General features: G+C 42.5%; 1 protein-coding gene across 1 annotated transcript in view; it reads left to right on the top strand.

Annotated features, from left to right (window-relative positions):
• The first annotated feature begins 999 nt into the window (after window positions 1-999).
• The window catches only part of CUX2 (cut like homeobox 2), a 642,019-nt gene continuing 630,076 nt past the window's right edge, over window positions 1,000-12,942 (top strand). Inside the window, exon 1 of the mRNA XM_073564137.1 lies at window positions 1,000-1,673. Within this exon, the coding sequence (XP_073420238.1) occupies window positions 1,611-1,673 (63 nt within the window). The 5' untranslated portion in view covers window positions 1,000-1,610. The remainder of the gene's footprint in view (window positions 1,674-12,942) is intronic.

Consider the following 12,942-nt stretch of genomic DNA (forward strand, 5'->3'; position numbering starts at 1 on the left):
AGGCCATGGGCTTTCTGACTCCGTACACATCTTAATAGTGACTCCGTACACACCTAATTCCTGATTTTTTTCCATTCCCTATTCGTTTTTAGGTCTAATCCCTCAGATAAAGGAGAGCTGGAGCACTACAAATGTATGTGTATCTGAAAGGACCAACATAGAGGCCTCTATACATGATTAATTTGCTACCAATCCCGGTTACAGTGCTGCCAAACTGACAGCGAACAAAGCGCTATCACTACTCTCCTCAGATTTACCCTAAACGAAAAGCGCTCAGGTACCCCCAGATGAGACCACATTGGGGCACAGCAGGATCTCCACAGGAGCTGCTACTGGATGGGGAGCTTGAGAGGTATAGGCGCAAGGAGTGTTGCAAAGAATGTCTGGAACTTGGAAATTAGATGACTCTGTTGACGAAGAGTCTTGGTTGTCATTGACTTTTTGCCTTTTTCTGCGACCGGTAAAATGATGGGAAGCATTCTGGGGAAGAGAGGAACAGGAGTGTCGGCTAGTGGAGCTATGATGAGAATTGTATACACAGGGAACAAGTGTCTCTTTCTGGCAACACACAAGGTCACCGACAACATAGGGGCAACTAAACAAAGCTGGTAGCACCACAGAGACTTCTGACGGAACCTCTAGGTTAATTAATAGAAACTGGCAGTGGACAATAAGAGGTTAACTGGCTCACTTGAAGAGCTGCAGCAAAGTCCAGGTCTGTATTGAGGGAGGCAGACCTCAGAACAGTAAAAGAGCCTGTGTGAACAGAGGCGGGGGAGGGGGCAGCACACTGCTGATATGAGCAGACTGAGAGCCAACTCTTGCTCTCACCACTCCTGCAGATGTGGCCGACATAAGAGAATGATGGGGGGATGAATTGTGGACCGGCGCTGTCAATCAGCACAGTGCCATGCCATGCTGAGCAGGAGGAGGAGGCTCTGGTCACGTGGATCAAGGTGCTGGGGGGCCGGAGGAGTCCAGTCTAGCTGAAGCAGAACACTGCCTGGGTGAAGGGGATGGGTGGGAGATACTTAGGGGTCCTGATAACCCTAAAAATACCCCAAAGCCTGCTACTAAAGCACATTAACCCCTTCTACCTCTCATTAAAACCATCTTCTGCAGTCAAGGGCCCAATTGATCATGTCCTGAGGGCAAACACAACTTGTGATCTCTAGGCTGAACTTGAGGCAGCACACATGACAGCCGTGTGTACACCCCCCCGCACAGTGTGACTCCCCCGCTCCCTACATCTGTGTACACGGTCTATACCAGCAGACAGCTCTGGCGGGAGGGGACCGTTCATTATCACACAGAACCCACACATGATAATTGAATTGCACGCCACCCCTCCCTCCCGCTCTGGGGCTATCGATCCGCGTGTGACGTCACTATCGATAAGTTTTGCGGAAAAAAAGAATCAAGTTCAAGCGGCTCAGTCCCGGGGTGACCCGGAGACTTCGCAGGAGGCTGCAGCTGCACTTTGGGGATTACACGGCATGTCTTCTGCTCACTGGGATTAAGTGAAGAGGGAGAGAGGAGACGCTGCTGGTCCAGCCCGGAGACGGAGTGCAGAATCCCACACAGACAAGATTGCTTCAATATCCCTCAAGATGGCCACCAACGTGGGATCAATGGTCCAATATTGGAAGAGGTTTGATCTGCGGCGGCTGCAGGTAGGTGAATGAGGTGCTGATGTTGGGCGGGTGGGGTGACAGGGTGCCCAAAAAAGGGGCCCAGGAGGAAGGAGCGGCGCTGGGAGGAAGGGAGGGAGGAAGTGTTGATCGTGTATTAGGAATTGATCCTCTCTCTGCCTTTGTTCAGTTCAGTCATTGATCAGCGGTGTGCAGCCATGGAGCCGTGTGTCTGGCTGAGCTGCCAGGGTAGAGGGGGGCTGCTGGGAAAGGCACGAGACTCCTGCACCCCTGATGTCCTGTCTGGGGGGCACTTATACACATACAGTGTGTGCCCTTGACAGAGGAACCAGTGTCACGGCATCAGTATCACATAGCCTTTATTAAGTGTCCAGCACCTGTAGTGGGGTCCTCAGGACCCCTGATGTAACTTATTATTGTATTTTATAAGTTCTTTATAGAGGTCAGTGAAGGATGCTGCTGACTCATTACCATGAGTGATCCTGTCATTAGAGGGTGTCATATGGGGTCAGCTGTGGAAAGACCACCTGTGAGTGACCTAGAGCTGCCCACAGCCTTAATCCAATAGTGGAAATCATTGTGTCTGGCATCACAAATGCCTACTTAACATCCTAAAACTGTATTGAAATCTTTGATTTTTACTGTGCAATGCTAATATGTATATAAGAAACGTGACTGGTGAGTGGTGCGGCCACAAGACATGTCATATTGAGTGTCGTGACATCTGTGGCCGGTGTACACTGGTGGGTCATGTCTCCCACAACATGTTATTCTGCCTGGCAGATTTGAACTTGAGTCTTTTCTTTGAGTATCTGCCGCTGTCTTGCTGCATAGAGAAGGTTTTGATCAAAGTTACATGCTGCTGAATGGTATTATCAGGACTTTTACCAGCGCAGACAGACAGCCAGGATTGTGTTTGTCTATACAAAGCGCAGAGCTCAGATCTTCTTTCAAGTTTGTGTGGCCAGATACTGAGATTAAGGCATGGACCTGTGCACCTTATGTGGCCAGATACTGAGGTTAGGGCATGGACCTGTGCACCTTGTCTGGCCAGATCCTGAGATTCGGGAATGGACCTGTGCACCTTGTCTGGTCAGATCCTGATGAACCTGTGCACCTTGTGTGGCCAGATCCTGAGATTAGGGCATGGACCCGAATACATTGTCTGGTCAGAGCCTGAGATTAGGGCATGGACCTGTATACCTTGTCTGGCCAGATCCTGAGATTAGGGCATGGACCTGTATACCTTATGTGGCCAGATCCTGAGGTTAGGGCATGGACCTGTGCACCTTGTCTGGTCAGATCCTGAGATTAGGGAATGGACCTGTGCACCTTGTCTGGTCAGATCCTGAGATTAGGGCATGAACCTGTGCACCTTGTGTGGCCAGATCCTGAGATTAGGGCATGGACCTGTATACCTTGTCTGGCCAGATCCTGAGATTAGGGCATGAACCTGTGCACCTTATGTGGCCGGATCCTGAGATTAGGGCATGGACCTGTGCACCTTGTCTGGCCAGATCCTGAGATTAGGGCATGGACCTGTGCACCTTGTCTGGTCAGATCCTGAGATTAGGGCATGGACCTGTGCACCTTAGCTGGCCAGATCCTGAGATTAGGGCATGGACCTGTGCACCTTGCCTCACCACTGTGTCCTCTTACTCCTGCTGATTTCATTTAAGGTGCTGAAAGCGTTCTCACTTAAGGATATATGGCTTCCTATTGCATCAGGCAGCTAGTCCATTGGTGTTAAAACAACACATCTGGAATGGGAATAACGCTCAAAACAGAAGTATTCCCCACTTGCTGCTCATATTGACTCAAACTGTACTGCTATACTGTATTATTCTACTTCTATATATATCATAAATTAAGTCATTTTCTTTCAATGTGGTATAGCAAATTTATTATCTCTTGCTCTTTTTCCATCTATATCCAGCTATAGCCATCTATATCTATCTATCTATCTATCTATCTATCTATCTATCTATCTATCTATCTATCTATCTCTCTATCTTATCTATCAACTATATCTATCTATTTCTCTATCCCATATCTATCTATGATCTGTATCTATCTATTTATCTATCTCTATTATCTATTATCTATCTCTCTATCATCTATATCTATCTATTTATATTTATCTATCTATGATCTCTAGCTTTAGCTATTATCCATCTATCTATCTATCTATCTATCTATCATCTATATAGATTGTAAGCTTGCGAGCAGGGCCCTCATTCCTCTTGGTATCTGTTATGATCTATGTGATTGTTATTCTGTAATGTCTATCATCTGTACAAGTCCCCTCTGAAATGTAAAGTGCTGCGGAATATGACGGCGCTATAGAAAATAAATTATTATTATTATTATTTCTATCTATCTATCCATTTACATTTATCTATCTATGATCTCTATCTATCTCTATTATCTATCTATCTATCTATCCATTTACATTTATCTATCTATGATCTCTATCTATCTCTATTATCTATCTCTATTATCTATCTATCTATCCATTTACATTTATCTATCTATGATCTCTATCTATCTCTATTATCTATCTATCTATCTCTATTATCTATCTATCTATCCATTTACATTTATCTATATATATGATCTCTATCTATCTCTATCATCTATCTATCTATCTATCTATCTATCTATCTATCCATTTACATTTATCTATCTATGATCTCTATCTATCTATCTATCTCTCTATCTATCTATCTATCTATCTATCTATCTATCTATCTATCCATTTACATTTATCTATCTATGATCTCTATTTATCTATATATCTATTTCTATCTTCTATCTATCAATCTATTTTATCTATGTAATCTATCTATATCTGCACAGTTACATGTATTTGTATATATATACACAGTATATATATTTATATTATAGACATGTTTATGTGAGTACAATATGTGTAAATATGTATCAATATGTAAATGTGTATATTTGTCCATATATAGATCTATCCGTCTATTTCTCTCATTGCCCTGTGCTGCAGATCTCTGAATGCAGGGCATGCGCCTGAAGCTGAGCATATGCTATTATACAGAGATTGTTTCCTTGTGCAGGGGAGTGCACTGCTGTAATTATCATCCTACACTGGGATGGGAAATGGTAACTGTATTCCCTGCTAATGTTTGTAAATCAGACCTGGGCATTCTCGGGGCAGCGACTCTTTATTTATGATTGATGTTGTGTAACATACGGAATGACAAGAGCATGGCAAGCAGACATGTGAGATAGCAGGCGCAGGTTGGGATGTGCTCAGGGCTGGCCGAGATCCTTAGATTGTTCTTCACGTCTGGAGGATTGCAGCTTTGCCCTGGTATTTGGATTCATTCATCCCTGAATGTCAGTTAACAACATTTTCATTAAGCAGCTAATATTCAGTGCTGTAACCTTTAGTCCTCCTGCTTTTAGAGCTGTGATTGGCTGTCTCTGTTTTTTAAGCTTCCTGGAGCTATACATTTCATTAGATTAAAATGACCCCTTCCAGTCGTCTTTGGGTCACCTCATTTTGCGTGCAGCTGTAGCGGTATTGGTCTGTGAAATTACCAATAAGCCTTTTGTTCTAACGTATAGAAAGACAGCTGACCTTCTGTGTATATTTACTTAATGCATATTGTATATAGCCATGCCTAAACCTTAAACATGGGCTGTGCACATATACCGGTCCCAGAATAATAACACTGCTGTCTAGCTGCTCATTTACATGGATATTAAACAAGCTTATCCCTCTAGGAAATCAGAACATGCAAACGCTTTACATAGGGACAACACACACACTCAAGTTCTTTTTATAGCGCACCCGGACCCCTATATTCAGCAATAATACATCGAGGCTTTTAGGAAAATGACTTTTTTAATATCCTAGTATAAAACTGCTGAGGCTCATGAGTATAAATGGACAGCATTCTGCTGATGTGCTGCCGTTTTGCTGTTTATTAGAAGATTATTTTTTTTTCTTTTGCTAAGCCTGAGAAACAACACAAATCACCACTTTAGACTGATGATCTGTGAGGGTTCTTGATTTTTTTTTTTAGACACTCATCAAAAGTCTGGTTATTTTTCATCCTGATCGATTTGATCTGTTTGATAAGTATCTTGGAATTAGTGGAGAATCTACCAATTGCTTCAGATCTCTCCAAAAAAAAACAAACAAAAAAACAGATAAAGTAATGCAACACTCCCAAGTCCTATCCAGCCCCATAGCCGGGGTTTCAGTGGACAATAAGATATGTCTTACAGAAAGTCGGCATTTATCCATTGGGACAAGCTTTACCATAACCATTTTTACCTACTATTCCATCAGCATACTACTTTTTAGTGGTGCATACAGCCACATTAAATATTCTTAGAAGGAGTGTAACACATGGGATTTACCTGGGTCCATGGTCAGTAAGAACTCACGACCCTATAGTTACAATACTTCTTTATATAGAAAACCAAGTCATTAGTGCTCCTCAAATGTAGTTGAGTAACATAAATGATCTAGGCTATAAACGTTGGGTAGGACCTATGACCTTCAAGCCCGAGAACCCAAATCATTTTCAGTCCACTCCAGCTTGACCCTCATGGACTACAGATGACTATAAGCATGATACCTTTCTAGTAAAATCAAGCTTTGGCCCAAATTGGAAGCCACAAGTAGAGTTGACGTGAGCCAAATGAATGAAGTTCTTTGTAGAGTATTGTAGTCCGTTCATAGTATTATTTCTTCCGACTCCTTTTTTCTGCTTTCGAGCCTGTGCAGTGACCAGGCACTTTTTTATTATGCATCTTTGGGCATTGAGGTTCTTAGTGGATTAATTCAGTGAAATTTGAGCATTTGGAGAGAGACTGAGTTCTGATGCCTAAAACAATATTTGAAGAAATTAATAGTATAAAAACTTTCATCTTTAAGTATATAATATCACTAGTCAAGGCCAAATGCAACATTAAAATATTATTGGATGAAACTGTTAATTTTGTCCAGCTCAGCAAACCATCCAGTGTGTATGGAGGCCTGCTGACTTTCCACCATCACTGTGGAGAGAAAGAAGGGGATGATTTACAGCTTCCGATCCTTTTGTCTTCCCAGGAGATAAGCTGCTGACAGTGACTTCTGGCAGTGACTTAAGCACCCCATAAGCAATAGATAACTGTTGGCTGAACAATAGAGAGCCCCTGCTAGACTGCTCTGGAGGTGGCTGTCATGCTGCTGCTATGCAGGTAGATGCAAGCTCCACTAGATGGTAATAGAGTGGAGGGAGGACTGCACACACAGCAAGAGCAGACCTGCAGCGCAGCAGTGAGGCCACCAGCAGGTGGCATCAGAATAGTCAAACAAGCCGGGTCGATATTAGTCTGTAGCACATTACTAAAGGAATAAGCAAACTCGGAGTCTGAAACAAGCCAAATGGGTCAGTATCAGTCAGGAGCAGATATGCCAAAGACAAGAGACAAATAGCAGGTCAGGGTCCAAGTCAAGTCAAATACAAGAGAGTCCAAAACATAAAAGGGGGAACTCAGAGTCGGGAAGGAAGAGGGTAGCAAGACAGACACGGGCAAAGTCAGCAACATCAGAAGGACAAATCAGGGTATACACAGAGTCAGCTACTCACGCCGTAGGCAGAAACTATAACTGACACCGCCTGACGAATGCAAACCTGAAGCCAGAACGAAGCAGATAAAAGTTAACCCTTGACATGATCAGACTGGGAAAGAGAGACAGGATACAAAACCAGGCCTGGATCATGACAGTGGCTTATCACACTGAGAAGAAAGGAACCGGGAGTCCGAAAATAGACATACCAGATCCTTTCTCTTCCCCAACATCAGATGTTGGGGAAGAGTTGAGAAGCCACCATGCATATTAGACTGTTGGACAGGCCCACTGATATTTAATTTTTGATATGCATATATATTTTTTGATATGCATTTTTGATAACATATTTGATTATGTTTACTGTGTAGCAGATTCTGTCATATAAGAAGGGGAAATAGCACTCCATGCAATTATATTATTTCCAGGAAAATGAAAATCACCTTAATGGATTCATAAAGGACTCTTGTTAATAGTTGATAGTATTCATCAATTGCAGTTGGTATTTATCCTACGACGGACACCACAATTTCTGTGTGAAAAGAGCCTATGAGTGTCCATGTTATCTCTTTGCCTCATTATCCTTACACGTTACAATCCAATATATTATATGATAACACCTCTTTTGACTGTGCCTCACATCTCCAGCCTTGTCATTGGGACATTGGGAACTACATTACTATCCACATCAATATCCTAACTGACTTGAATAGTTATGTATGAACATGTCAGGACAAATATCTATGAACTATGATTTGAATCCAGAAAATTACCTGTTTACAAGACCAGTTATGTCCGGATCATATTGGAGAGGGCAGCCGAATGGCCTGTAGCTTCAACAATTTGTAATATGGCAAACAAAGTAGAGTTTTTAGAACTATTTTTCACTTACAGAAACAGGAATTTTCTCTAGTAATTGTTACTGTTTTCTTTAGAGCAATTTTCCAGACTAAATTTGAATTTGTGCAGTCCCCCAGTGTGACTGCAGACTGATGAATCCTGACAGTCTGCATTATGCACACTGTTAAGATTTCCCTCAATTGGAAGATCGAGTGGGTGGTCACAAAATTTCAGTATGTGGTTTGCCTACTGGCAGTCATGTGCCAACTAGATTTTCATTTGCTTCTATCAATGTTCTGACAATTGCCAGATCAAGCGGGGGGTTGCTTGACCTCCACCAAGCAGTATGCATTCTGGTGTAGACTTGTCGACTGTTTCTTTCAATTTTCTATTGATCATGTTCTGTTTTGAGAATCAGATGAGAATCTTCTTGGCACGTGACCCAAATCACATACTCAAGGTGAAATAATAACCGCTCAATTGGTCTTGCAATTGAGGGGAAATTTAGCTCAAGCCTGGAAGACCCAATTAGTAGTGATTACTGGGAGCATAGAATATCAAGGTTGTCATCTGGTTGTAGGTGTTTGATTATTTCCCCATCAGTATTCTTACTACCTAGCTATGTGCAGTAATGCATATGTCAGGTGCTATGACTCCAATTTTTGAGGATTACTAACAGATGGGATCTATCATAGAAGTATTTGGATTTATTGTTACCACCATTGACTGATCTCCATCAGCTTAGTACTTTGAATGGTTGGTAGAACATTGTGGCTTGTTGTGCCATACTATACTGCCAAAAGCAACAAAAAGAAGCGTAGTGGCCATACAACTGTTGGCTTTTTTCCTCTAGACACAGTCATGGTATGTTGTGTTATTATGTGTTTGGTAATGCTCAACGTTGAAAATTATGTGAGTTATAGATCACGTATTCCCTTATAGAATCTCACAATTTTGTAATATATAAAAAAAAAAAAAAAAAAAATTCTAGGACACATAACACAGGTATTTTTTAACTGAGAGAAAGATATAAAAAAAAATGGAAGTTTATGGGAGCCACACAAACTTTCTGAATATATTCCAGTCCTAGAGCATGTTAGGAAATTGCAAATAATAATAATAAAGCGCACTGTGTATATTGTTTTTAACATCTAGGAAACCTAGCTGTAAAGAACACAACTAAAAACACGTCATTTTGTAAAAAAAAACTCTGATTTGTGTGAAGGCACCTAAAGTGGATTTTTTCATCTTTAGGTTGTGAAGTTAAAATTGGAATTGAGCCTTCCTAGCAAAGTAATGCGTGCTTTGTGCAGTCTGTGCGTGGCTGGCAATAACAAGTGAATGATCTGTTGATTGGGTGATAGCGGCAGAGTGAGAATAAAATATGATTCATCTTAATTCCTGCAGAATCTGGATTACCATGTTTATGGCACAATAACAGTAAGAGGAGCTCTCACTCTCATGCCTCACTGGGCATACTAAGCATGTCATAAAATGGCTGAGTTCCCAAATGAGATAAGGTGCTCGGTTTTTTTATTTTTCCTCCAAGAAACAAATTTGTTAGTCAATCACAACTTGGAGGAGTTAAAGTGTCACACATACAGACCAAAGAAAATAACAATATGTGAATGTTAAAGAAAGGTTACATTACCGTCAGGAAAGAAAGACGTTTCATTAAAGACATGACGGAAAACAACACTGACACTACCCTGCGCTATGACTAGTCACGTTGGGGTGCCCAATGATTTTTCTGAGCAGTATTCTCAAGCCTGTGAGTTCTTACCATCAATGTCTTATTCCGGACATATGTGTCCCGCTCTGTAATTATAAAAAGGGGCATGGTTTTTGTCCTGATGAAGAAGACCTCGAAACCTGTACACTAAATGTTATAATTTGTGTCCATTGAAAACCATTGCGGATTCATCAACATCAGCAGATGAGCGACATCTCCTTCCCGACTGTTTGGTACAATTTCATGGAGGCTGAGTTCAGATCCTCCAGCTTTTACCTGCTGACTCAGTGTCTGTATATGATTTCATCCACTGATCTGCATTCTGTGAGATGGAGTCTATATATCACCTCTGCTCTGATGGGGCTGTGCTGGTCTCTGCTTACTTTGTTGTTGCCATCCCATTCTGTATATCCATATCCATTAGTACTGATGCCTACATATGATCACCACGATACCACTGCAGTCAGTGAAGGGCTGCAGTGGTGACTTTTTTGCTCAGCACGTAATTTCTACAGCAAAGTAAAACAAGACTGTCAGGGACCATAAGAGCATCAGACGAGTTTTTTCTTTTATATCACTAGGAAACCATTTTAGTTTATTGATAAACCCCTTTTTTCTTAAGTAAATGAGATTAGATAGAGGAAGAAGGGGAAAGCCGATTTCCAATGTTTTCTTTCTTGGACCGTCAACAGAATCAAATCAGCCTATCACTTTTCTCCATAGGCAGAATACAGGCTTCGTAAGTGATGCCGGTACTCCGCAGTCAGTAGAGCAGTATTTAATTTGTTTCTTAAGGTCCCGTCACACACAGCGAGATCGCTGATTTTGTGACGCCACAGCGATCTCGCCAGCGATATCGCTGTGTGTTGCATGCATCAGCAACCGGCCCCCCCACTGAGTATCGCTGATCGCGCAGGATCATCCTGGGCCATTTTTTGATCGTTGGTCTCCCGCTGGCCAGCGCGCATCGCTGCGTGTGACAGCGAGAGACCAACGTCAGCGACGCTGGGAGCTGGTATCCAAGGTAAACAGCGGCATCTAAGAGCCGCGCGGCTCTTTGATACCCGCTGTTTACCCCAGAAACCAGCGTGCACGCTGGTATCCAAGGTAAACAGCGGGTATCTAAGAGCCGCGCGGCTCTTAGATACCCTAAATAATAGGGTATCATAGCCAGGAACATGGATGTACAAAAATACCATAATTTAATTTGCTTTAGGAATACTCTCCATCCAATAGCAAAAACATCAAAAGAACTGAAAGTTTTTATTCCTTAGAAGCAATAAATAAAAAATAATAAATAATAAAGTCATAGAAGTGTCTCGTCATATATACAAAAATTCCCTTTATTAAATATCAAAAATTCATCAAAGACAAGACACGGTGTACAAAGTTACAAAGAATTACAAAACGTAACACATGTAAATAAGGCAGACAGTGATGCAGCCGTGATAGTGGCGTGGGGACTTATGTAAATAAGTAGGGGCCAGAAACTCCCATGTAGGTATATTAAACAATGGCCATATTGTTAATGCATACAAATGTCACCACATAACATGTGAGCAAGAGTAAAAAAAGGAGGTTAGACAAAAAACTCCCTGTGTAAAGGGAAGCAATCACAATGCATTCATTCAAGTGGCGTTAGCAACAGTAACCATATAAGGTAAACAGCAGGAGTCCCCTTACCCATTGTAAAATATGTCAGAGAGCAGAGTAAAGTACTGCAGTGCGCAGGCGCCGGACCTCTCTGACCTTTCCCAGCACCTGCACACTGCAGTACTTTACTCTGCCCTCAACAGGGCAGATAAAGTACGCCTGCGCTGGAGCCAATGGAGAAGCAAGGGGGAGGACGTCATCGTATGAAGAAGGGAGGCGCCGGACCAGACCGCGACACCCACCGCACCCGACCGCGCCCCCTGGTGAGTATAATCTAACGTGTTTTTCTTATCTTTCAGGTTTCATCGGGTGCTTATCTACAGCATTACAGAATGCTGTAGATAAGCCCCTGATGGCGGTGGCCGCAGCTTATAGGGCTAAAATGGTGTAACAGATTCCCTTTAAAGGGGTTGTCCGGTCCATATCAATAAGCCTGCAGTCACTCTGTGTAATTGCAGACTTATGACTCCTCCAAGTGAACGCACTGTGCACTCCTGGGATTCGCTGGTTTCTGACCCTGGACCGGCGGGTATGTATGCGTTATACATACTCCCATCCTGTGCTCATCTAGTTGGCGTGGCATCGCACCATACACTTGCGTTGAGCGAGGCCGTGCACTATTTAGTATTGTGGCTTAAAGTGGGCGTGGCTGACTAGAGGATGCCATAGAAGTGTATGGAAGTGATGCCACTCACTAGCTGGGAGTATGTATAACTCATATATACCCTCCGGTCCCAGCTCAGAAACCAATGAATCCCCACAGAGCACTGGGGGAATTCATAAGTCTGCAGTCCCACAGAGTGACTGCAGACTTATCGATTTGGTCTGGACAACCCCTTTAATAGCAATTAGACATAAAAGGTATACATTTGGGGATTAATGGGGTAATATCAATTTAGTTTTCTAATAGGAAAACACAGCTTCACAAGATTTTTGTCTGCATTCAGTATTGCACGCCTTCACTTTGGCTTCCATTGAGTACATTTATGAAGCGGCATCTATTAGGAGCTGGTCCTGCTTGGAATTGCACTCCCCTGACGGATAGTTCTCCATCCAGGACAAGGCCGCAGAGCCTTATTGTCAGGGTTCCAGAGCCTCGATCTTAATATCACTGCAGGTCACAGCAGTCGGACCCCCAGACATCAGCAAGTTATCCCCTTTTAGATAGGGAATATTTTGATTTTTGGGGTAAAACCCTTTAATGGCGCAGGAATTTTTGGTGGAGCAGATGTAACATTACAAACTGTGCACCACCCTATGATTCTGCATTACTGGGGGAGCCTGAACATGAGGCCATTGGACAGCTATGAAATGAGGTTAGGATGCAATTTTTCCTGCAATGACGTGTTTATATGATTCCTTTTAAGAATACTGAAGTCTCCTCTTCATATCTGCAGCTCAGACGAAACCTGCCGTACGATTAAAATATCATAACCTTGCAATGCTGTGAAATGAATACATTT

Source organism: Dendrobates tinctorius, unplaced genomic scaffold, assembly GCF_039654945.1.
Source record: "Dendrobates tinctorius isolate UK_male_01 unplaced genomic scaffold, ASM3965494v1 ptg000003l, whole genome shotgun sequence".
Taxonomy (NCBI): domain Eukaryota; kingdom Metazoa; phylum Chordata; class Amphibia; order Anura; family Dendrobatidae; genus Dendrobates; species Dendrobates tinctorius.